The following is a 24,880-nucleotide window of genomic DNA, read 5'->3' on the forward strand; positions in this document are numbered from 1 at the left end:
TCAGACATGCACGAGAAAGAAGAGGCCCTCCGGCGACAGGAAACTCTTTCTCAGGACTCTTGCAGAAGGAGCTATTAAAGCAATCTGCTTTCTCGGGACAAACGCAACACAAAAGGAGAGAATGCCCCGGACCGTCTTGCCTCGACCACCTCCCATCTGTTCATGTGGGCAAACTGCGACTGCCAACTGGAGTCCTCGCCTCACCCCCCCCCCAATCCTCGTTGGCAAGAGGGCCTGGAGAAAAATGGGCTCCTTTGTGCTGAGTGAAGAAGCATAAAGCCAGCCACAAAAACTTGACTCACCCTGGCGTGAAAACATGCCCCTTGACCCCAGAGCCGCAAGAGAGGAAGGGGTTCAAAGAAGCTGCCCCCTCCCACTTGGGACCATCGCTTCGACGGGGCAAAGACAAGTCTGGGCTCAAGAGTTTCAGGCACTAACACAACAGGCAAGGAGGAAAGGCACGCTCAGTTATGCCACCGAAGGCTCCCGCTAACCGATCTCTCGGTTTCATTTTTGGATGACTGAAGAGGGAACATCCGGGCTTGACTGCCCAAAGGCAAGGAATGACGAACTTTGGGGTGGGGGGTTAGGTCCCAGCACCTTTTCATCTCATGCAGAGCTTTCAGAGAATCATAGAGTTGGAAGGGACCACCAGGGTCATCAAGTCCAACCCCCTGCACAATGCAGGAAATTCAAAACTACCTCCCCCCAACACCTAGTGACCAAAAGATGGCCAAGATGTCCTCCCTCGCATCATCTGCCTAAGGTCACAGAATCAGCATTGCTGACAGGTGGCCATCTAACTTCTTCTTAAACACCTCCAGGGAAGGAGAGCTTACCACCTCCCGAGGAAGCCTGTTCCACTGAGGAACCACTCTAACTGTTAGAAAATTCTTCCTAATGTCTAGAAGGAAACTCTTTTGATTTAATTTCAACCTGTTGGTTCTGGTCCGACCTTCTTGGGCAACAGAAAACAATCCTCACCATCCTCAATATGACAGCCCCTCAAGTACTTGAACATGCTTATCACATCCCCTCTCAGTCTTCTCCTCTTCAGGCTAAACATACCCAGCTCCTTCAACCTTTCCTCATAGGACTTGGTCTCCAGACCCCTCACCATCTTTGTTGCCCTCCTCTGGACACATCTTTTTTAAATTGTGGTGCCCAAAACTGAACGCAGTACTCTAGTTGAGGTCTAACCAGAGCGGAGTAAAGCGATACCATCAGTTCGCGTGATCTGGACACCATACTTCTGTTGATGCAGCCCAAGACTACATTTGCCTTTTTAGCTACCGCATCACACTGCTGACTCATGTTCAGTGTTTGGTCTACTAAGACCCCAAGATCCTTTTCACACACACTACTGCTCAGACAAGTCTCCCCTATTCTATAATTATGCATTTGATTTGTTCTACATAAATGCAGAACTTTACATTTGTCTTTGTTGAAGTGCATTGTATTAGTTCTAGCCCACTTCTCCATCCTGTCAAGATCATCCTGCATCTTGGCTCTGTCTTCTACCGTATTTGCTACCCCTCCCAATTTAGTATCATCTGCAAATTTAATAAGCATCCCCTCTATTCCTTCATCCAAATCATTTATAAAGATGTTGAACAACACAGGGCCCAGCACAGATCCCTGAGGAACTCCACTAGTCACTTCTCTCCAAGTAGATGAGGAACCATTAACTAGCACTCTTTGGGTATGATCTGTCAACCAGCTGCAGATCCACCTAACAATAATAGCATCTAAACCATATTTTCCCAATTTGTCAACTAGAATACTGTGTGGAACCTTATCAAAAGCCTTACTGAAATCTAGATAAACTATGTCTACAGCATTCCCCTGATCCAGCAAGGTAGTAACTTTCTCAAACAAGGAGATAAGATTAGTCTGACATGACTTATTCTTGAGAAACCCGTGCTGGCTCTTAGTGATCAGATCCATCCTTTCTAAATGCTCAAGGTCTGACTGATGATGTGTTCGAACACTTTTCCTGGTATAGTAGTCAAGCTGATGGGTCGGTAGTTACCCGGATCCTCCCTTTTCCCCTTCTTGAAGATGGGGACAACATTTGCCCGCCTCCAATCTTCTGGCACCTCACCTGTTTGCCAAGACTTTTCAAAAATAATGGACAGAGGTTCAAAAATTACATCTGCAAGTTCTTTGAGTACCCTTGGGTGCAGTTTTGAACTGAATAGTCCTTATTACATGCTGTAAACCACCTTGAGAACAGGTGTTCCAGTTGGCAGCAGAGGATAGGACTCGCAAGAATGGGTTTAAATTGCGGAAGGAAAGGTACCGGATGGATATTAGGAAAAAAATTTTTACAGTAAGAGTCGTTCGACAGTGGAATCAGCTACCTAGGGAGGTGGCGAGCTCCCCCTCCCTGGCAGTCTTCAAGCAGAGGCTGGACAAGCACTTGTCAGGGATTCTCTAGGCTGATCCTGCATTAAGCAGGGGGTTGGACTAGATGCCCTGTATGACCCCTCTTCCAACTCTATGTATCTAACTTATTAAATGTGCTTGAAGTTTACAGCCTTAGAAACCAGCATCACATTTTTAACATTAGACCCAGAAAGTAAGGCCAGCTGTCATTGGACATAATTTCTCAGGTCACCCTGAAGCTTTGGGTTCCATCACCCCAACAGCTAAGCATGTTTTTTACTCCCCCACCCCAAGCCTCTTATTAAAATGTTGTTCCTTCCTACACTCCATCTTGGCTCTGTCACACATACACAGAGCATTTTTTTAAAAACAAACTACTTGGTTGGCAGTTAAAAACAGCAACGGCTTTCCTTCAATTCCTGGGCATCGTTAATACCAGAAAGCAGAAAGTCAAAATTCACAGCCTTCTGCCTCCAAGGTAGGAAACATCCAAAGCTTGGCAGAGGCGAGAGAACAAAGACAGATGCCAAAGGAGCAAGCTAAACATAGAGACTCCCCCAAGAGCGAGACATTTAAGGAGACGTTATGAGAAACCAGAATTCCACCCCAGAAATCAGATTGACACAGAACTGACGATGGGAAACTGCTCTGGTTGCTTCCTCCTAGCTACGCCTATTTCAGTCTCATGCCTCTGATCCTTTCCCTGCCTCAAGCTCCCCAGGCCAAGAAAAACCCTCTTGGGGGATCAACACAAACACTCCCTCCGCTGCATCTTCTCCATGCAGCACCTTCTCTCAGCCTCAAACATGAACAAAGGGAAGGAAGAGGTACCTCCACCTATCATATGAAGCAAGCCCAGTACAGACAGGGGGGCAAGGAACCTTTGTGCCTGGGACAAAGTTGGAAGCCTCCAGCCTAACTTGAAAACAGAGGGATCATTTTTGCCAAAAGAAAACCAGCTATTCGCAGTATCTTGAACTCACTTCCGTCCACCAATGATCTGAGGGAGTGAACCCGACAGTTTCTCCAACCATGCGGCCGGGCAAATTCTAGAATTAGGAAGCCCTGAAATGATGTCTTCTAGACAGCTAGGATTCACAGAAACACACAAAAGGCATACAAGATCCAAAACAGAAAGGGCTGGCGTTGGACTTGATTTTAAGAGCCTGGACCCCATTTACCAACCTACTCCTTTTCCCATGGTTTTCTCCTCTACCCTGCCCAGCCCAGCCATTTGATGTTTTCCCACCAAAACTGCAGACATTAGCCCAACACACAGCAACTTCACTTTTGAAGCTTCTGTCCCAAACAGCTCTATCATATCCCTGATTATAACGGCAACACCCCCCTTCCACAAACGTGTAACTGGTTTAGGGAGGCTGCCTCTGGAGATTTTACAACTGAGCTGGAAAGGTTAGACCAACATTCATCCAGTGCAATGCTATTTCCTGTCAAAAGCAGCCATATGTGCTTATCACCTGTATAATGTGCACAGAGGGGTTATTTCCTACCATTAGACTGCACAGCTCTTTTAAAATGGGGAGGTACACTGTAAGAAAGAAGTTGCACAAGCAGCATCAATTGGCCAAGGAAATGAAACACAAATTTAGAAATCACCTACGGTCTGTGAACTTGACACCATGCAGGCATGAGCATAGGCACAATGTCTGATTTTAAACCGCTGCAAACTTCTTTTTAAGATTCGTCAGGCAGAAGAGAATGGCGGTTGATCCATTATTAAAAAAAATTAAAAGCCTCTTCGCCACACAGAGTTCCTCCAGTTCTGCTTTTTGTCCTCCATGTTTTTCCACCTCCTACCTCACTCCACATCATATAAGAACCCTCCCCTATGGCCCTCCAACTAACCTCCCCAAGCAGGTCCTGCCCCATATATTCATATGAACCCTCACAGCTCTTACTCCCTTCATTCCTGAATGCGCTTTTATTTTCCCAGCAAAACAACCCCACCTGTTTAAGAGACGAGGGAAGAAGTCCCTCCCTTTCACCCTTGGAGCGGCGTACTCTAATCTGGAGGACTGGGTATGATTCCCCACTCCTCCACATGAGCAGCAGACTCTAAACTGGTGAACAGGGTGGGTCTCCTCACTCCTCCACATGAAAACAGATGGGTGACCTTGGGCTAGTCACAGCTCTCTTAGAGCTCTCAGCCCCACCTACCTCACAGGGTGTTGTGGGGAGGAGAATTATAAGCCAGTTTGATTCTTCCTTAAGTGGTAGAGAAAGTCAACATACAAAAACCAACTCTTATTATCATATCCCCCATTCGCCTCTTCCTTGACTTAGCCCTCTACTATATCCGATCCTCCTACTCCCTTTCACACCCGCTTCCCCCAACAACATTGGCATAGCCTCTCAAACATAACGCCAGTTCTCCTACTCCCCTTCCAAACAAAATCCCCATAGGATGCCCCCTCTAGGATCCTCCTATGCTCCCGTTCATTTCACTAACCCCCAGTATTTTAGCCCATTTCCCCTTATTAGCCCAGATATCACTGAGAGAGATGGAGGGGGGGTTGACTGCATCTGTCAATGGCGGTTCTATTTTGCTAGTCCTGGCTACACAGAACTTGGTGGTGGCCCTACCGTGCTCCACCCCACGGATTTTAGCGGCTTGTTTCTTCTCCCCCACACCCTCACGCAAACATTTCTGTCCCAAGGAGACAGATTGTGATGGGTAGCCATGTTAGTCTGCCACTAGCGATAGGAAAGAGCAAAGAGTCCAGTAGCACCTTAAAGACTAACAACATTTCTGGCAGGGTACGAGCTTTCGTGAGCCACAGCTCACTTCTTCAGGAAGCTCAGACCCTGCCAGAAATTGTGTTAGTCTTCAAGGTGCTACTGGGCTCTTTCCTGTTTCTGCCCAAGAAGGCCCTGTCGTTTAAATACCCATGTTCTGGAATAAAGGGTGTTTATTTAAAAGAAAATGTTTATTTAAAAAAAAAAAACAGGCACGAAATCTAAAAATGAGGGAGGGAGGGGACGCTCTTCCTACCCCCTACCCCCCCCAAAAAAATCCCACATTTACAACACACATAATAACCATCACATCAACCCCCCCCCACGGTGCCACCCCACTTCCGGTCCCCCAAGAGCCACGGGCGGCCCGCCTCCCTCACCGGCTCTGACGGTCCCCAACACCGCCCGTCGCAGGCCGGGCCTGCCGCCCCCGGTCCCGAAGACCACCAGGAGGGAGAAGCGCGGAGGGCCACCGGCGACCCCCGCCGAAGCCGCCATCTTGGTGGGTCGCCTCACGGAACCAGCCGCCGCCGCCGCCACCGCGCGCCGCTTGGCCACGCCCGCCGCCACGCGGGGCCACGCCCGTTGACGTCACCACCCGCCAATCGGCGGTAAGGGGGCGTGGTGTGGGCGGGGCCCGCGCGCCGGTTGAGTTTTCTTTTCCCGCGTTAAGAGAGCCGTGAACAATTTAAAAAAAAGATCAGGGAGCCGTTGCACGTGTGCAGGGTGCCCTTCTCGGAGGCGAATAAACCGGAGTTGTTGTGATTGGTCCTTTATCATAGAACCATAGAGTTGGGGAGGGACCACCAGGATCATCTAGTCCAACCCCCTGCCCAATGCAGGAAATTCACAACGACCTCCCCCCCAGATGCCCTCCCTCTCACCATCTGCCTAAGGTCACAGAATCAGCAGTGCTGACAGATGGCCATCTAGCCTCTTGTTTCAAAACCTCCAGGGAAGGAGAGCTCACCACCTCCCGAGGAAGCCTGTTCCACTGAGGAAGTGCTCCAACTGTTAGAAAATACTTCCTTATGTCTAGACAGAGCCTTCTGGAGCAACAGAAAACAATTCGGCACCCTCCTCAATATGACAGCCCCTCAAGTACTTGAACATGGTTATCACACCCCCTCTCAGTCTTCTCCTCTTCAGGCTAAACATACCCAGCTCCTTCAGCCTTTCCTCATAGGACTTGGCCTCCAGACCCCTCACCATCATGGGAGGTTTTGCCTCCTTGGATGTGCTGCTCCCTAGATGCAAATTTCCCCATCCAAATCCTTAAAACTAAAAAAATAAGCCCCCATGCAGAGTTTTGAGAATTCAGATGGGGGAAATGTGTATCTATACAGTGGCAAAATCCACGGCAAAACCTTCCAAACATATTAGTTTTTTTAAAGCGAAGGTTCCCCCTCCCTTTAAGAAAGACTAACAAAGGGACGCCTCTGGGCATGCACAGAGCGCCTTCCCCCACCCATAGAATAAAAAGAGCAAAAAGGCCATTTTTGCATGGGAGGATTTGGCTTGGATTTGCCACTCTCTAGAGGCACATATTCCCCATCAAAATTCTCCAAACTCAACAATAAGACCCCGTTTATTTATTTGTTTTCAAACTTGTAGCCCGCCCTCTACAGCGAACCGGCTCAGGGCGGGAAACATCATTTTAAAAACATAGAATAACATTCGATTATACATAAAAACACAAATAAAACCACACAGAAAAACTCTAAAATCCCAAGTAAGCGTCATACAGGTTGCACCCCTTCAATCTATATTATTCCCATATTCAGAGGGGAAATGGAGGGGGGAGGCCAGTAAAGATGATATCGGCAGCTGTCCTCAGTTGTAGAGTTTTGAGAATTCGGATGGGGGAAATGTGCATCTAGAGAGCAGCAAATCCAAGGCAAAACCTCCCATGAGACACATGTGTTTTACTGGCTTATGCTGTATTAATAATAAATCTGAATCTGAACCTCCCATGCATAAATGGCCCAAGAGTCCAGTGGCACCTTAAAGACTAACAAAGTTTCTGGCAGGGTATAAGCTTTCATGAGCCGCAGCTCACTTCTCCAGATACAGCTAGAATGTGATTCCATCTATCTTTAGGTAGAGAAGAGTGAATTCAGACACCTGCTGGCAATGTAAATGTCAAAAGCATGTAAATGACATAAAAAAGGTAAAGGTAGTCCCCTGTGCAAGCACCAGGTCATTCCTGACCCATGGGGTGACGTCACATCCCGACGTTTCCAAGGCAGACTTTGTTTATGAGGTGGTTTGCCAGTGCCTTCCTCAATCGCCTACACTTTACCCCCAGCAAGCTGGGTACTCATTTTACTGACCTCGGAAGGATGGGTGAGTCGACCTTGAGCCGGCTACCTGAAACTGACTTCTGCGGGATCGAACTCAGGTCGTGAACAGAGCTTTTGACTGCAGTAGTGCAGCTTACCACTCTGCGCCACGGGGCTCTTAAATTACATTAGCAGACGTGAATGGATTAGGTGTGATATGCAGAGGGGTAGTAGGCATAGAGAAATCAGCATTGGCAATGAGACAGGAATCCCAGATCTCCATTCAGTCCACGAGAATGCATTGTTAGTGACAGACTAACACGGCTACCCATCGTGATCCATAGAATAAAGAAACTCCAGGCGAAAAGTGTGCGGCCCTCCTTCGCCTAGCACGCAAGCCAAAAATTGCACTCCCGCAATCACAAAAGATTGGAGTGTCTGAACACGCGAAGAGCCCTGTGAGCTGAAGCAAGCAGCCGCGATGAAGTTCTGCTGCCTGCCCAGCAGCCCCTCTTCCACAAAAGCTCATTTAGCTGGTGGCTATTTGCAGAAAGTGCTGCGTTTTTTGATGGTGATTATTTTTAGATTTCATGCTTCTGATTTTAAAAAAAATAAAAATCCATTGGTCTCTTATCCCAGAAGATGGGTTTTTAGATGATGAGGCCTTAGTGGACAGAAATGTTTGCATGAGGGTGTGGGAGAGAAGAAACAATTGTAAGCCACTAAATCTGTGGGGTCGAGCACGGTAGGGCACCACCAGGTCTGTGTAGCCAGAACTTGCAAAATAGAACCGCCATTGGCGGATGCAGTCAACCCCCTTTCTTGTAAAGCTCCACCTTTACCCAAGAAAGCACCTTGACCTTCCAGCTACCACCAGGAGGTTGGCAACCCTATAGTCTAGAGATCATAAGAACAGTCCTGGATCTGACCAGTGGTCCATGTAATCCAGCATCTGTCTCTTACAGCAGCCTGTGCGGTGAAATGGTTAAGAACAGTGGACTCTAATTTGGAGCACTTGGTTTGAATCCCCTCTCCTCCACATGAGTGGCGGACTCTAAACTGGTGAACCGGGTTGGTTTCCCCACTCCTCCCCATGAAGCCATCTGGGTGACCTTGGGCTAGTCACAGCTCTCTTAGAGCTCTCTCAGTCCCACCTACCTAACAGGGTGTCTGTTGTTGGGAGGGGAAGGGAAGGTGATTGTAAGCCGGTTTGATTCTCCTTAAAAGGTAGAGAAAGTCAGCATATAAAAAACAACTCTTCTTCTTCTTCAACCATTTCCTCTGGAGTTCCAACAACAGGGCAGAGAGGCTGAGGCCTTCCCCTGATTTTGCCTCCTGACCCTGGTATTCAGAGATTGACTGTCTCTGAATGTGGAGGTTCCCTTTAGTCACCACAATCCCTTACAATTCCAGGAGATCCCCAAACCCCATTGGGAGACTGGCAACCCTACATCAGTGACCCAAGAGTAAGAATGCAACAAGGAATAATTTGCTGAAGGTTAAACTTTATTGAACAATGCAGAAGTTTAAAATCAGAGCTAAAACGGCACTTGAGGATCTGACCGCTGAGCCTAAGCAAGCCTGGTTTTGCCCCCACAAAAACGGGGGTACAGGCTGATAAGGCCCAGGGCTAATTCACATAACGGGAAGCCACCTCCAGGATTTCGTATCAGACACACGACAGGAGTTCCCAGACACACAGGCGCACTTCTGATGGTGACCACAGAGTGGGGGAAACTTCAGATGAAGGGGGTGAGACTTAAGCACCTTCTACTCACACGGAACCAGTATGATCGGGGTTGGGCCTACATACTGCCCATCAACCTGATGCAAAGTCCTTCTGGCCGCACGGTGAATTTGAAGCCGAGTGGTGCCATACGGTCCAGGCTTCTTTGGAGCTCTTTCAAGCTGCCCACAGATCAGGCCTCAGAGCCAGCAGGTGCCTCAGAGCCAGCAGGTGCCTCTTCTTTCTCCTGCCCTCTGGCAGCCCCCTTCTTGGCCTTCGGCTTCCCCTTGGCATGGGCTGCCTTGGCCTCACTGGCAGCCCTGCTTCTGGCAATGGCCCCTTTGGGCACAGGGACATCTTTGGCTTTTTCAGCCCCCGACGGCTTGGATTTGGCCTTGGTCTCCGGAACGCCTTTCAGCTCGGCCTTGGTCTTAGGGGCACCTTTCTTCAGGCTGCTGGCTGGTTTCGCCTGGGAGGCCTTTGGTGCCCCTGGCTGCTTGGTAGCTTTGGCAGCTTTCTCGCCCGAGGCTTTTGCCTTGGGCTTGGCCCCAGAAGCTGCGGCTCCACCCTACAAGAAAAATCCAACCGTCACCACCACAACACTCGCAAGCTGTCAAGACCTTGAGCCCCAAAATTATTGGTAGGGTTGCCAACCTCCAGGTGGTGGCTGGAGATCTCTTGCTATTACACCTAATCTCCAGCCGATAGAGATCAGTTCGATTGGAGAAATGGCCTCTTCGGCAATTGGAGTCTATGGCATTGAAGTCCCTCCCCTACCCAAACCCCACCCTCCTCAGGCTCTGCCCCAAAAACCTCCCGGTGAAGAAGGACCTGGAAGCCCTACTTATTGGGCGTCTATATCTGCAGCTCGACTGCAGAAACAGATACAACTCTGTGTAGGTTGCCAGGTTCCCTCTGGCCAACTGTGGGGGTGGGTGGGGGAATGGGAGGTTTAGTTGCCAGATCCAGGTTGGGAAACTCCTGGAGATGTGGGGATGGAGCCTAGGGAGGGCAGGGTCCTCGGTGGGGTACAATGCCATATTGTCCACCAAGGCCCATCAAGTCCTGCAGGCTGTTCACATAGTGGCCAACCAGCTGCCTCTAAGAAGCCCACAAACAAGACGACTGCAGCAGCACCATCCTGCCTGTGTTCCACAATGCCTAATATAATAGGCATGCTCCCCTGATCCTGAAGAGAATAGGTATGCATCATGACTAGTACTCATTTTGACTAGTAGCCATGGATTGCCCTCTCCTCTATGAAAATGTCCACTCCCCTCTTCAAGCCTTCCAAGTTGGCAGCCATCACCCTATCCTGGGGCAGGGAGTTCCACAATTTAATGTAAGTTCAATTCCCCCCACACACACACACACACACACTCATTCTTGAAGCTGATTCCGTGGATCTGGAGGAGGTGAATCTGTTGGGAATACAATGTGAGTTCCATTTCTGTCAAGACAGTTAAAGAGTTAATTTGTTTGTGTCAACAGTTTAGTTAGTCTCAAGAAGATGATGTAATGATAAATGTCAGTATTCTATTGGTTAGCAAATCGCCATTGATTACATGCCAAAAGTAACATACCTGCAATTGAGTTTAATTGCTGTCTTTTGTTTAGAAGAGGCAGCAGTTTCTCACTCAGGCTTTGAATCTCAAACCAAGAACATGCTTGTCACAGTTCTCCTGAGCTGGGACACAATGGAATTTAAGCCAAAGTTACCTTGCTAGGATCTCTAGCAAAGTTTATAGGAAACGAGTTAGTAGCGTATGCCACCTGGGAGTGTATGCCGCCTGATGCAACAGAGTGTGTACAGGACACAGTATCAGGAGGGCAGTCCTAAAGCTGATAGAAACACAGAAACCTCACCTACCTTATGCCATTCTGAAATGAATAACAAAGGCATTACAGCAGAAAAGAACTTACTATAATAAAATGGATAGCAAGAGTGAATTCTCAAACTGGGAGAACAGGGAAGAGTTTCCCAATGGGGAGAAGGAATCACTGCAACAGTATACAGCTATACACATACTGTTGAGTATTGTAGCTTCAAGAAAAATGCACGTGATGCAACTTGATGTGACAGCGAACCAAAAGCTAACCTCACTACTAGAGAATCAAGGCTTCAAAAGGGGAATTATGGAAGCCTTTAGCAAAAAGGAAAATGGACAATGGCAATACATTTTAACATTTTTGGACAATGTTTTGATTTGTGGTGACACTGAGTCAACTGCAAAGGAAATTGCTGAACAACTGAATAAGTCAGTGAAGGTCAAACTGCTTCAAAAAATAAAGAACTGTATTGGCATTGAAATATCAATATCAAAACCTTTATTGGCATAAAGTAAATATATACATATTTAGGTAAAAAGAAGGTTTTAAGACTAAAGTGGGACTCTTACTTACTGTAAAATCATAAACGTGGATTAGAGTAATTTAAAATAAGTCCCAGGAAGCTGGCAACCCCTACAGTAACCTGAGAATGACTATCGCTTAAGAGAAATCTGACTAGCTCCTTGTCAGTGCCGCCGGGGCTGTCTTTCAAGAGGGTTCAATAATCTGTTGGCGAAAGGGTGAGCCATGCTCACAGTGTAGCAAAACATGGGCCACTGTTTCGGCTTGGCCATGAGCACAAGAACATAGCCTTTTCGTGTGGGGGATCTTAGCATATCTGCCTGTTGGGTATTAAGTGGCGAGCCTTTGTTGCATGTCAGACAGTCAAGGGTTAATGTTAATTAACAAGTGGTCAGCAGAGTATCCATTGCGGACATGTTTGCTGTCACGTATACAAACAATCTGCATTTTACTGCTTTTGCTACATCCTTTGTTTAGATGCGAAAGCAATATCCAGTTTGAGTTTCGATGCCAGCCTAGAAGGATGGAGAGGCAATCTTGTCCTTTAAGAATGCCTACTCGAGAGAAAGCTTAGCACCTGCCAGAGGCTTCTGGCAAGGATATGTAACTTAGCTATGTAGAAAGGATTATTTGTTTTATCTCCCTTGAGATTTATCTCCCTTGAGTTTAATCTAGTTAAGATTGTTTTTAAACCAAGACAGACGTCTTGTGTCTGAATGGTAGCAGTATTAATTAAGTCAGTTCCAAAACTTATCAAGTGGTAGCAGAGGATGGCTGGATCATTGGCTATTGAAATAAAAGTCACACCGCACTTTTTTTTTTGCTTTGGGATTTTTCACTGGAGACGAAAAGGATTATACAAACGCCTGAAGGAATTTTCCTGTGACGGAGCCAGCAGCATTGTCTGCCACGGACGACAGAGAAACTCAACCCCGCGCTTGTATCCTGAGGAGAGGAGCCCCGTGCCGGAGAGATGAGCAACGACCAGGGAAGCGTGAATTCAAAGGGAAACCCCTCCGTAGCAATACCGCACATCAGCCAAACTTCCTTTCCAGTATGGAAAAGGACAGTAGAATTTGCGCTAACTGCAATTGGGGTCAGCCACGTTCTTGACGAAGATCCACCCACTAATAAGGACAGTGTGGACCTTCAAAACTTTAAAAAGGCTGATGCACAAGCTCTTTGCCTAATGGTGAATGCAATCACTCCAAATGAAAGCAGCATCATTTTGAAAAGTAATTCCGCAAAAGAGATGATGGCTGCACTGAATGAAAAGTTTGGAGTTATTTCTGATAACCAGAAAATGATTCTAAAGGCGAACCTATTCTCAAGTAGAATGCCTGGAAATATTACTCTCTTGCAACATTTAAAGAATATGCAAGATTTGGAATCAGAGTTGACGTTTGCAGGAGGGCAAATTAGTGACGCCAGCTTCCTCACCATCTTTATTGGAAGCCTGCATCCAAAGTTTAATGCCGAAAAGCGGAACCTCTTGGGCAGAGAGGATTTAACTCTTACTGATAACAGCTCTTAAACAGTTTGAAACGGACCGGAGTCGAGAGAGTGAACTATCTAATGGAATGTCTGTATTGCGTGTGAATGAGAAAAGAGGAATTAAATGTTTTATCTGTGGGAAACTTGGCCACAAATCTTTTGAATGCAGACAAAGGGATTCGAAAGGGGGAACTCCCCCCCGCTCTCGGCCAAGCCAAGGCGAAAAGCCCGCCAATTCCAAAGAGAGGACAGGCATCAGCGCCAGTCAGCCACAAGAGGGAGCCAAAGCCAAGGCAAACCTAAAAGACCACATCAACTTACAGCGTTGATGATTAAAAATCAATCTAACAATGTTTTATCAGCTAGAAATGATTCAAGGCATGTACAAAGGTTATTACTGGACAGTGGGGCGGACTGCCATACATGTGGAATTATGGAAGCATTTGATTTTATAGAGCCTTGCAATGAAACACTCATTTTGGCAAATGGTGAAAGATATGTATGCACTCAGAAGGGAGAAGTTTTAGTTCCCATCCAGAGTCTCTGTAGAACTGTAATGGATTTAAGGTTACAAAACGTGTTTTATATGCCAAACTCTAAGGAATGTCTACTATCTGTGAAAAGGCTAGTGAATGCTAATTTTGAAGTGACAATAAGGAAGGACGGATGCTGTTTATTTGACTCTCAAGGCAGAGAATATGAAGTTCTTTCAGTTGGTTCTCATTTTTGCGTGGAAAATGTTGCAGGTCAGATAGTGGACTATGACTATAGTGATTCTGAGGACAGTGTTGTTTCTGATGGAGATGATTTTTGTGAGAATGAAGATAACGATGTTGATAATGAGGAATCAGAATGCATAGCTGCATTCAATGAAGGATTGACAAAGCAGAAGGCTGCAAATTGTGATCATAAAGACTGCTTATTCCAGTGGCATGTAAAGCTTGCTCACAAAAACTTTAAGTCTGTGAAACAATTGCTGATTGATTGTGGGATGCCAGTAAAAGAATGCTTTAAGGATAAAGAACATTGTGAAGTTTGTCTCAGGGAAAAAGGAACAGCTCCTAGGCATGTGCAGAGATCAAGCAATGTTAAGGCAGAGATTTTAAAAGAAATACATTCTGATTTGATTTGCCCACTCAAGCCAACATCAGGAGGGGCAAAATATGTTTTGCTTTTCATAGATAGCGCTTCAAGATTTGCATACGTGTATTTGTTGAAATCAAAGACTGAAGTAGCTGAAAGATTCAAAGCTTATGTCGCTCTGATGAGGAATAAGCACAATAGAGGAATTCAATTGCTGTACACTGATAATGGGACTGAGTACCTTAATAGTGAAATGAAAGAGATTCTTGAATCTGAAGGAATAGAGCATGCAACCTCAGTTGCATACACCCCCAAGCACAATGGGTTGTTAGAGAGATTCAACAGAACTCTGATGCAGAATGCAAGATGTCTTTTGCTACAGGCAGGCTTGCCTTACCCCTGCTGGGGAGAATGTGTAAATACAGCAGCCTACCTTTACAACAGGACGATTTCAAGTGCTATCAACATGACTCCATATAAGAAATGGAATGGCAGGAAGCCTAGTCTAAAGCATTTGAAAGCATTTGGATCCCGTGTATTTGCATACGTCCCAAGGGAGAAAAGGGGAAAAAAGGATTCTACTACAGAACTTGGAATTCTCGTGGGGTGCCATCCCTATTCAAAAGGATACAGAGTGATGGACATAAAGACTTATAATGTGCAAGTGTTGAATGCAGTATACATAGATGAAAGAATTGTTATTAATAACAAACAAATTAATAACTTTGATGATTCAGAGGTTTGTGAAGAGGAAACCAATGAGATTCCATTTACAGCATGGGAATACAATCCACCTGCTCCTGCGAAATGTCAAGAGACTGCAGAAACAAAAGGGGTTGATCCCGGTGCTGATGGAACAGTCCAACCCTCTCAAACCTTAAAGAGATCTACAAGGACTACAAAAGGAATACCAGCAGAGAAACTGAGTCTCTTCACTGGAATGGACAGCCACTTGGAACCCTCAAGTTGGGACGAACTGCAGAAGTTGCCCAATGGGGAGCGGTCAAGATGGCTGAACGCAATCCAAGAAGAATTAGACTCACTGCAGAAAAATAACACTTGGAAACGAACCAAACTCCCACCAAACAAGAAAGCAGTGGGATGCAAATGGGTTTTCAAGATAAAGAAGAACGCTGATGGAACTGTTGACAAATACAAAGCAAGACTAGTTGCAAAAGGATTTACCCAGAAGTATGGAACTGACTACACAGAAACTTATGCACCTGTGATTAGTCACACGGCTGTAAGGACTTTGCTGAGTATAACCGCCTCTAGGATTAAAGTGGTACTGCAACTGGATGTCAAAACAGCCTTCCTAAATGGTGACTTATCAGAGGAAATATACATGGAACTTCCACCAGGATTAAAGGACTGTGACACTAAGAATCAAGTTTGTAAACTTGAAAAGACGTTGTATGGGCTTAAACAATCTGTGAGAGCATGGAACCACAAACTTACCTCATTACTGGAAGCTCAAGGCTTCACACAAGGAAACATAGAAAAATGTTTATTCAGAAGGAAAATGGATGATCGATGGCAATACATACTGACCTTTGTGGACGACATTCTTATATGTTGTGACACTGAAACAGCTGCAAAGCAAATTGCAGACAAACTGAATGAATCAGTAGAAGTGAAACTACTTGGACAAGTAAAGAATTACCTTGGAATGGAGATTGAAAGAAACCAAGACAATGGATTCTCAATCAGTCAAAGGAACAAAATACTGGAATTTCTACAATTCATGAACATGAAGGAGTACAAGACCAAGAACACTCCACTTGACCCTTCATATATGGATCTAGACGGAGGTGAACTATTGCCTAACAATCACAAATACAAAGAAGCTATTAGAAAACTTCTATACTTGAGCAATGTTAGTAGACCGGACATAAGTGCAGCAGTTGGAATCCTAAGCAGAAGGACCAGCACACCTGCAGAACATGATTGGAACGCAATTAAACATCTCACACAATACTTAAAACTATCGATTTGAAGTTGAAGATAACTCCAAATGCTGAACTGAGACTAGAGGATACATGGATGCTAATTTAGGTGGTGACAGAACAGACAGCAAATCTACAAGCGGATATTTGTTCTACTTTGGAGAAAACCTGATCTCCTGGACCAGCCAAAAACAGCAAATTGTAGCGACATCTTCAATGGAAGCTGAATGCATAGCAGCCAAATGTGCATGTATAGAACTAGAAAAGATCATTGAACTGCTACGTGACTTTGGAATAGATGGACTGATGCCTGCTACAATGTATGAGGACAATCAAGCATGCATAGCGCTACTGAAAGGCGAGAACTCTAAGAAAGGAAGAAAACTTCTTCGACTCAAGATGGACTCAGTGAAGGACAGACAAGAAAGAGGACTTGTAAAAGTGAAGTACTGTGAAAGTAAAGAGATGGTGGCTGACATTCTGACAAAGCCACTGCCTAGACAACAATTTGAAAACTTACGTGATGCATTGTGTTTGCATGTCTGAATATAACAGAACCTCGAAAAGGGGATTGTTGGGTATTAAGTGGCGAGCTTTTGTTGCATGTCAGACAGACAAGGGTTAATGTTAATTAACAAGTGGTCAGCAGAGTATCCATTGCGGACGTGTTTGCTGTCACGTATACAAACAATCTGCATTTTACTGCTTTTGCTACATCCTTTGTTTAGAAGCAAAAGCAGTATCCAGTTTGAGTTTCAATGCCAGCCTAGAAGGATGGAGAGGCAATCTTGTCCTTTAAGAATGCCTACTTGAGAGAAAGCTTAGCACCTGCCAGAGGCTTCTGGCAAGGATAGGTAACTTAGCTATGTAGAAAGGATTATTTGTTTTATCTCCCAGTGAACCCTACCCTTGAGTTTAATCTAGTAAAGACTGTTTTTAAACCAAGACAGATGACTTGTGTCTTCTGTGCATGTGTGTGACTGATCTTAATGACAATAAGCCATGATCAACGATCTCATCCCTCTGAATGGTAGCAGTATTAATTAATAAGTCAGTTCCAAAATTTATCACTGCTCCTGGTCCAGGCCGTGGGAAGGATATTTAAGCGGGCCTGCATAAAAAGGCGTCTGAGGTAGGGGAAGGTCAGAATGTAGAAGTAACCAGGTAGAGAGCTCGGGGTCGTAGAGATACCATAGAGTAGAGGCGAGCAAGAGCTTACAGCACTAGCAAGAAGAGATTGTTTCCCCATGTCTGTGATCCTTCGTTTTAGGATTCTAAAGGCTTGCGCCTCTGTTAAGGGACGTAACGCCTCAAAGGAAATCCCTATGGATTTAATTTTATCCGTGATGGTCCTGCTCCAGAGGGAGACCAAACGGTTGGAAAGCATATGCCACGTCAGACATGATGGGGTGGCTCTATAGTGGAGCCTCAACCAGAATTTAAAAATAATCAGCCAGACCCTGGTTTCTAAAAGGTCTATGCCTGTCTCTAAACAAAGAGCGGGGTACGGGACACAATTGGGAATTCCATGTCGTCGTAGTAAAAAGGAACACTGGGCTGACTCTAGCTTCTGGTTGAGGGTAACCCCCCAGATGGGGATTCCATAAAGTAGGATGGGAAGCAGCTTCACTTTATAGATTTTGAGAGTGGCTGGCACATGTTGACCACCCCTGGAATAGAAATTTTTTGTGACAGCACCAGACCGAAGTCTCATGGCATTGATTACCAGGTTGGCCTGGCTATTCCAATTCAAGTTGCTCTGGAAATGAACACCAAGGTATTTGAACACCCTAACCTGTTCAATGTTATTTCCTTTCAGTGTCCAAGACCAATGCCATTGGCATTGACCATTGGCATTGAAATAGAGAGAGACCAAAGCGGTGGATTTACAATTAGTCAAAGAAACAAAATACTGGAATTTCTCAAGTTTATGGAATTGCAAGACTGCAAACAAATGAAAACACCCCTTGACCCGGCATATTTACAGTTAGAAGGGAGAGACGCACTGAGTAACAGTCACAGATACAAAGAAGAGATTGAAAAATTATTATGCCTAAACAAACTAAGCAGACCAGACATTTGTGCAACAGTGGAAATTCTGAGCAGAAAAGGCAACGCACCTACTGAACATGATTGGAAGGGAATAAAGCACCTATCAGCATACCTGAAGGAAGCTGCCCACAGATCAGGCCTCAGAACCAGCAGGTGCCTCAGCTTTGAATCTCAAACCAAGAACCTGCTTGTCACAGCTCTCCTGAGACAATGGAATTTAAGCCATAGTTACCTTGCTAGGATCTCTAGCAAAGTTTATAGGAAACTAGTTAGTAAGAATTATTTGTTTTTCTCTCCATGTACCCATCCTGTTAGATAAGTAAAGGATTTTGTTTGATTAAGACAAAAGTCTTTGTCTCTGTTTTGCTGTGTGCTCTGACCTGACTCTTCTGTAACACAATCATGATTCTTCGACTCTGGTTTTCAACAGAATCCTCTACATGAAGACTGCAGAGCTAAGCATGGCACAGAGATCCCGAGTACTTACACCGCCAAGAGCCCCCTTGGGCTTTGTGCTCGTCGCCTTCTTTTTCACCTGCTCAGCACCTGCAAGAAAAATAGCAGCTGGGAGGGATCCAGTGGTAAGAAGCCGAAACCATTTCCTGCCCCAGTTAGAGCACTGGCCCATCTCGCTCAGGACAGATGGGAAGCAGATCATTCCTGTTCAGAGAATCCCAGGACCTGCTTCCAGCCAGTGGTTAAGAGCGGTGGTTTGGAGCAGTGGACTCTAATCTGGAGAACCGGGTTTGATTCCCTACTCCTCCACATGAGCAACGGACACTAATCTGGTGAACCGGGCTTTAGTCCCCACTTCTCCACATGAAGCTAGCTGGGTGACCTTGGACTAGTCACAGTTCTCTCTGAACTCTCTCAGACCCACCTACTTCACAGGGTGTCTGCTGTGGGGAGGAGAAAGGAAGGTGATTTTAAGCCTGTTTGATTCTCCCTTAAGTGGTAGAGAAAGTCGGCATATAAAAACCAACCCTTCTTCTGCTCCTGAGACAATCCAGGGATTGACCTCAGGACTTCGGGTGTTGCAAAGCCCTACCCAATCAGCAACAAGCACCCAAAACAGCAAACCCCCTCTGGAAGCCCATTGGCAGCATTTAAAATAAAAAAACAGAAAAACTTGAACAACAGCAGAAAACAGCAAGAGTCCTGTCACACTTGTTCATGGAGAAGAGGAGTATTCATGGCTACTAGTAAAAACAGATTCTAGTGATGATGCATCCCTATTCTCCCCAGGATCAGAGGAACATGCCTATTCTATTAGGTGCTGTGGAACACAGGAAGGACAATGCTGCTGCAGTTGTCTTGTTTGCATGTAAACATGCTCCTCTGATACTAGAGAGAAAGGGTTTGCATCATGACTAGTATCCATTTTGACTAATAGCCCTGGATAGCCCTCTCCTCCATGAACATGTCCACTCCCCTCTTAAAGCTTTTCAGGTTGGCAGCCATCACCACAATATAGCCTCCGTTTATTTTGCATTTAGTCTGTATTAAAAGGTTAAAATTTGTAAGACTTGTATTACAAATGTAATATATACCTTTGTTACTATTGAACTGATATTCATATATACAAATATATGAACAAATTGTGAGCCTTGAATATAATTTCATACCAAAAGTTGGGTACCAGTTGATAATTTTTTTGTCTTGCACATTATTATCATTCATCACCAAATCTCAGGGCAGGAAGTTCCACAATTTAACTATGCGTTGTGTGAGGAAATATTTCCTTTTATCTGTTTTGCATCGCTCACCCTCCAGCTTCAGCAGATGACCCCGCCTTCTAGTATGAGGAGAGAGGGAGAAAAGCTTCTCCCTGTCTGCTCTCGCCATACCAAGCATCATTTTATAGACCTGTATCATATCTCCCCTTAACTGCCTTCTTTCCAAGCTAACAGCCCTCAGCATTTTAACCGCTCCTCATAGGCTCAAGCCTGGTACCCTCCCCCCTATCTGTCATCTTGCTCATCAGCTTTGAAAAGCCTCACCTCTCTGCTCCAAGGACCTCGGGGCAGGGGGGGAACCCCTCAAGCACAGCAGGTCCCCCGCTTGCCGCAAAAGCGACACCTTACCTTTGCCCTTCAATTTCTGCGGAGGTGCCTTCTCTTTGACTTTGGGCAGTTTCGCCACCTCTCCCACCGGCTTGGCTGCGGTTTTCTTGTCGGAAGACTTCTTCTTGAGGCCTTTCCCCTGCGGGGCCCTCTCCTTCCCTAGCTACAGGAGTACAAAGTATTTTTCCCAGTATGAGTACTCTGAAGAACTGAGCGGGAACCCCGTAACCCATGAGGGCACTTTGGAGAAAGAAGACCGGAACTCAACACTGTTCTACATTGTGCAGCCCCTCCAGCGCCTCCCTCTCGCCAGCCAGTGAACCAGCCCTGCTGAGAATCTCCTCCTGGAAGAACTGGGATATTGAATTTTTATTTATGTGGGGTCGAGTTATTGGGATCCAGTGCTGGCTGAAGAGCCGGAGAACACTACCTTCACTGAATCGCATGCTCCCTTCCTTCTGGCTGTCCTCTTGCGTTCACAGAAAAGAAACCCACAGAATGACAAATTGACTAGAAAGAATTGCCAGATCGCTCAGCCATATCAAAATCTTAAGGAGGGGCCTGCTATTTTCTTCAGTGGTCGAGATGACACTCATCTAGGGTTGCCAGCTCCAGGTTGGGAAACACCTGGAGATTTTGAGGGTGGAACCTGAAGAGGGTGGGCTTTGGAGAGGGGAGGGACATCAATGCCATAGACTCCAATTGCCAAAGCTGCCATTTTCTCCAGGGGAACTGATCTCTGTTGCCTGGAGATCAGTTGTAATAGCGGGAGATCTCCAGCCACCACCTGGAGGTTAGCAACCCTACTGTAAACCCAGGTTCAACTCCCCACTCTGCCATGGAAACTTGCTGGGCAGATCTTGGCCAGTCATAGAATCATAGAGTTGGAAGGGACCACAAGGGTCATCTAGTCCAACCGCCTGCACAATGCAGGAAATTCACAACTACCTTCCCCCCTACACCCCCAGTGACCCCTACTCCAGAAGATGGCCAAGATGCCCTCCCTCTTGTCAAAACTCTCAGCATAACCTACCACACAGGGTTGTTGTGAGAATAAAATAGAAGAGGCGGAATGTTGTAAGCCACTTTGGGTCACCACTGGAGAGAGAAGTGGAGGGGGGGTACAAAAGGCATAAATAAATAGTTCATTGATTGTTTTGTGCTGTTTACACTGGGGTTCTTTTGGGTCGTTTCTCCTGTAACCCATCTTGACACTCAGTGAGAAAGGTGGACTATAAACAAAGAAAAGAAGCGCCGAGAAACATATCATCATGTGATAGGGTTGCTGGCCTCCAGGTACTAGCAGGAGATCTTCTGCTATTACAACTATCTACAGCTGATAGAGATCAGTTCACCTGGAGAAAATGGCCGCTTTAGCAATTAGACTCTATGGCATTCAAGTCCCTCCCCTCCCCAAACTCCGCCCTCCTCAGGCTCCTCCCCAAAAACCTCCCGCCGGTTGTGAAGAGGGACCTGGCAACCCTACCACATGAAGCGACCAACATTTCACAAGGTGCATTTACTAATGGTCCAAAGCGTGCAAGACAGGATTCATGGTGCTAGGTTCCACACAAGGTAACAGCCCCACATAAGGTTGCCAACCTGCAGGTACCTTATGGAAAATTACCAAAATAATGAACAAAATTTAAAACTAAACCTTGTTTGCTTTTACTGGATGTTGTATATACTTCATACAAACTTACAGTCATATGGCTTATCTCATACACATACATACAGATTTACATATCTGAATACATAGGCATAATATGCCCTTGCAATTTTTCCAAATCTGGTGTAATTGCCAATTTTTCTATGAGCATTACTTGCCCTTACAATCTATGCTGTGCTATATGCCATGCCATGCCAACTTTATTTCCCGGGATTGGGTACAGTTTCAATAATCTTTATCAAGGCATCAACCTAAAAAATAATAATGAAAACATTTATAATCAAATAAACCATCATAGATTAATTCCTGTAACCTTTACCATACTTACTGAATTGGAGGCAACAGCCTTCCCCTGCCGGTCACAATTGAAACGTGCCGGACCTAACATGAGGTCCCTATACTTTTTATTCATTCATCTTAATGCATTTAACTTTTTAACTTTTTCAAAAAGGGGGACAGATCCTTTCAATACTTAAAGAAAAGCTGACAAGCCCAGTGTACTGTTTAATCCCTCTGGCTCAAGAGTGTTATATTTAAAAATATATTTTGATTCCATTCTGGATAATGTCAGCTTTTCTTTAAGTATTGAAAGGATCTGTCCCCCTTTTTGAAAAAGTTAAAAAGTTAAATGCATTAAGATGAATGAATAAAAAGTATAGGGACCTCATGTTAGGTCCGGCACTTTTCAATTGTGACCGGCAGGGGAAGGCTGTTGCCTCCAATTCAGTAAGTATGTTAAAGGTAAAAGGAATTAATCTATGATGTTTGTATTTAATTATAAATGTTTTCATTATTATTGTATAGATTGTTGCCTTGATAAACATTATTGAAACTGTACCCAATCCCGGGAAATAAAGTTGGCATGGCATATGGCACAGCATACATTGTAAGGGCAAGTAATGCTCATAGAAAAATTGGCAATTACACCAGATTTGGAAAAATTGCAAGGGCATATTATGCCTGTGTATTCAGATATGTAAATCTGTATGTATGTGTATGAGATAAGCCATATGACTGTAAGTTTGTATGAAGTATATACAACATCCAGTAAAAGTAAACAAGGTTTAGTTGTAAATTTTGTTCATTATTTCGGTATTTTTCCATACGGAACTCAGCAATAACCTCCAGGTACCAGCTGGAGATTTCCTGCTATCACAACTGATCTCCAGCCGATAGAGATCAGTTCACCTGGAGAAAATGGCTGCTTTGGAAGGTGGGCTCTATGGCATCATACCCCATTGAAGTCCCTCCCCAAACCCTGCCCTCCTCAGGCTCTGCCCCCAAAATCTCCAGGTATTTCCCATCCCGGAGCTGGCAACCCTAGCCCCACACCAAGCCACTTTGGGAGTTCGGGGCAGCAGGATCCTGCGTTCAGCCTGGCATCAATACGCCATGGATTGCTGACCTTTGCATAGTGTTGCCAACCTCCAGGTACTAGCCAGAGATCTGCTATTACAAGAGATCTCCAGCTAATAATTGGAGGTTGGCAACCCTAACAGATCACCTGGAGAAAATGGCTGCTTGGCCATTGGACTCTATGGCATTGAAGTCCCTCCCCTCCCCACACCCCGCCCTTTTCAGGCTCTGCCCCCCAAACCTCCCATTAGTAGCAAAAAGGGACCTGGCAACCCTACGTGAGGAGGACCTTTGTCATGTTTCTATTAGGTCCCACCCAGAAGCTATCAGGCACAGCTAAGCTTTTCCCACCCTACCAGGAGAAAGAGGTGGTTGCACAATAGGGTTGCCAGGTCCTTCTTCACCACCGGCAGGAGGTTTTTGGGGCGAAGCCTGAGGAGGGAGGGGTTTGGGGAGGGGAGGGACTTCAATGCCATAGAGTCCAATTGCCCAAACAGCCATTTTCCCCAGGGGAACTGATCTCTATCGGCTGGAGATCAGTTGCAATAGCAGGAAATCTCCAGCTAGTACCTGGAGGTTAAGGAGAAAAAAGACACCTCTGTACTAGTATCAGGAGGATGAGAAAACCAGTACAGGAGCAATGCTGCTAACAATGCCAATATATTATAGCTACATATACACTTTACAGTATGTGGTAATGAAACCACCAACAACACATACATTCAGTACAACAGTGGATGTACAAAATTTCCACAGCTCATTTGAATTCCATCTGGTAAGTATCAAATGAGTCCTTTAAAGTAATTATCTTAGTCTTTTCTCAAAACAGATGCTACAAGATGACCAGTCAAGGAGAATACGATCATCTTGCAGCAACCACTGTTGTACTGAATGTATGTGTTGTTGGTGGTTTCATTACCACAGTACCTGGAGGTTGGCAACCCTATTGCACCCTTCCATTGTCAGGGTTGCCAACCCCCAGGTACTAGCTGGAGATTTCTTGCTATTGCAACTGCTCTCCGGCCAATAGAGGTCAGCTCCCCTGGAGAAAATGGCCGCTTTGGCCATTGGACTCTATGGCGTTGAAGTCCCTCCCCAAACCCCGCCCTCCTCAGGCTCCGCCCCCCAAATTTCCTGCCAGTGGCAAAGAGGAACCTGGCAACCCTACCTTTGCAGAATCTGGCGGCATCAACTCCATCTTACCTTGAAGCTTCCGGAAGCGCCCTGCGCAGAAGAGTTGGTAGGCCTGACCAGGTACCCTTGGTCGACGCCTTTTACCAAGGCCTGCTTCAGGTAGTACTTCAGCCTCACTGGATCGACGCCCGGGTACTGGTGGAGGATGTAATGTCTTATCGCGAAGGCCGAAGCGCCCTTCGGCTTATTGAGGGCCTGCACGGCTTCTAGCACCATGGTCAGGGTGGGCGGGTGGTGAGGCCGGGGACTGCCATAATGAGCGGAGATGTTGAGTTTCCTAGAAACTAAAACGACAGCCTCCTCAGAAGAGTTCACCAGGGGAAATCCCCATTCTCTGAGCGGATCCCACCACTCTTTAAACCAGGGGTGGGGAACCTTTTTTCTGCCAAGGGCCATTTGGATATTTATAACATCATTCGTGGGCCATACAAAATTATCAACTTAAAAATTGGGTAATCCCCTTGGGGATCTTTAGGGACAGGAAGCAATTTTTCTCCAGGCCCATTTGGCCAGGGATC

The 24,880-nt window shown here is 45.8% G+C and overlaps 2 protein-coding genes across 2 annotated transcripts in view; both read right to left on the reverse strand.

Moving 5' to 3' along the window:
* MAP1S (microtubule associated protein 1S) overlaps positions 1-5,647 on the reverse strand; it is a 44,770-nt gene extending 39,123 nt beyond the window's left edge. The window contains exon 1 of the mRNA XM_056844678.1: positions 5,526-5,647. Within this exon, the coding sequence (XP_056700656.1) occupies positions 5,526-5,643 (118 nt within the window). The 5' untranslated portion in view covers positions 5,644-5,647. The remainder of the gene's footprint in view (positions 1-5,525) is intronic.
* A 3,699-nt stretch (positions 5,648-9,346) lies between these two features.
* Positions 9,347-24,578, reverse strand: LOC130473149 (histone H1.8). The gene is made up of 4 exons (XM_056844679.1): positions 24,372-24,578; positions 20,165-20,306; positions 18,568-18,626; positions 9,347-9,721 (listed from the first exon to the last, which is right to left on the reverse strand). Exons 1-4 carry the CDS (start codon positions 24,576-24,578, stop codon positions 9,347-9,349), a joined length of 783 nt encoding a protein of 260 aa, XP_056700657.1.
* Positions 24,579-24,880: the final 302 nt, after the last annotated feature.

The sequence above is a fragment of the Euleptes europaea genome, chromosome 2, assembly GCF_029931775.1.
Source record: "Euleptes europaea isolate rEulEur1 chromosome 2, rEulEur1.hap1, whole genome shotgun sequence".
Lineage (NCBI taxonomy): Eukaryota > Metazoa > Chordata > Lepidosauria > Squamata > Sphaerodactylidae > Euleptes > Euleptes europaea.

Excerpts from the sequence above, each read along its gene's own strand:
- LOC130473149 (XM_056844679.1), bottom strand. The coding sequence starts at position 24,578 with ATGGTGCTAGAAGCCGTGCAGGCCCTCAATAAGCCGAAGGGCGCTTCG. Across the intron at positions 18,627-20,164 it reads GCAGAAATTGAAGGGCAAAG|GTGCTGAGCAGGTGAAAAAG; the intron begins GTAAGGTGTCGC and ends TTTTTCTTGCAG. Across the intron at positions 9,722-18,567 it reads CCAAGGGGGCTCTTGGCGGT|GGTGGAGCCGCAGCTTCTGG; the intron begins GTAAGTACTCGG and ends TTTTTCTTGTAG.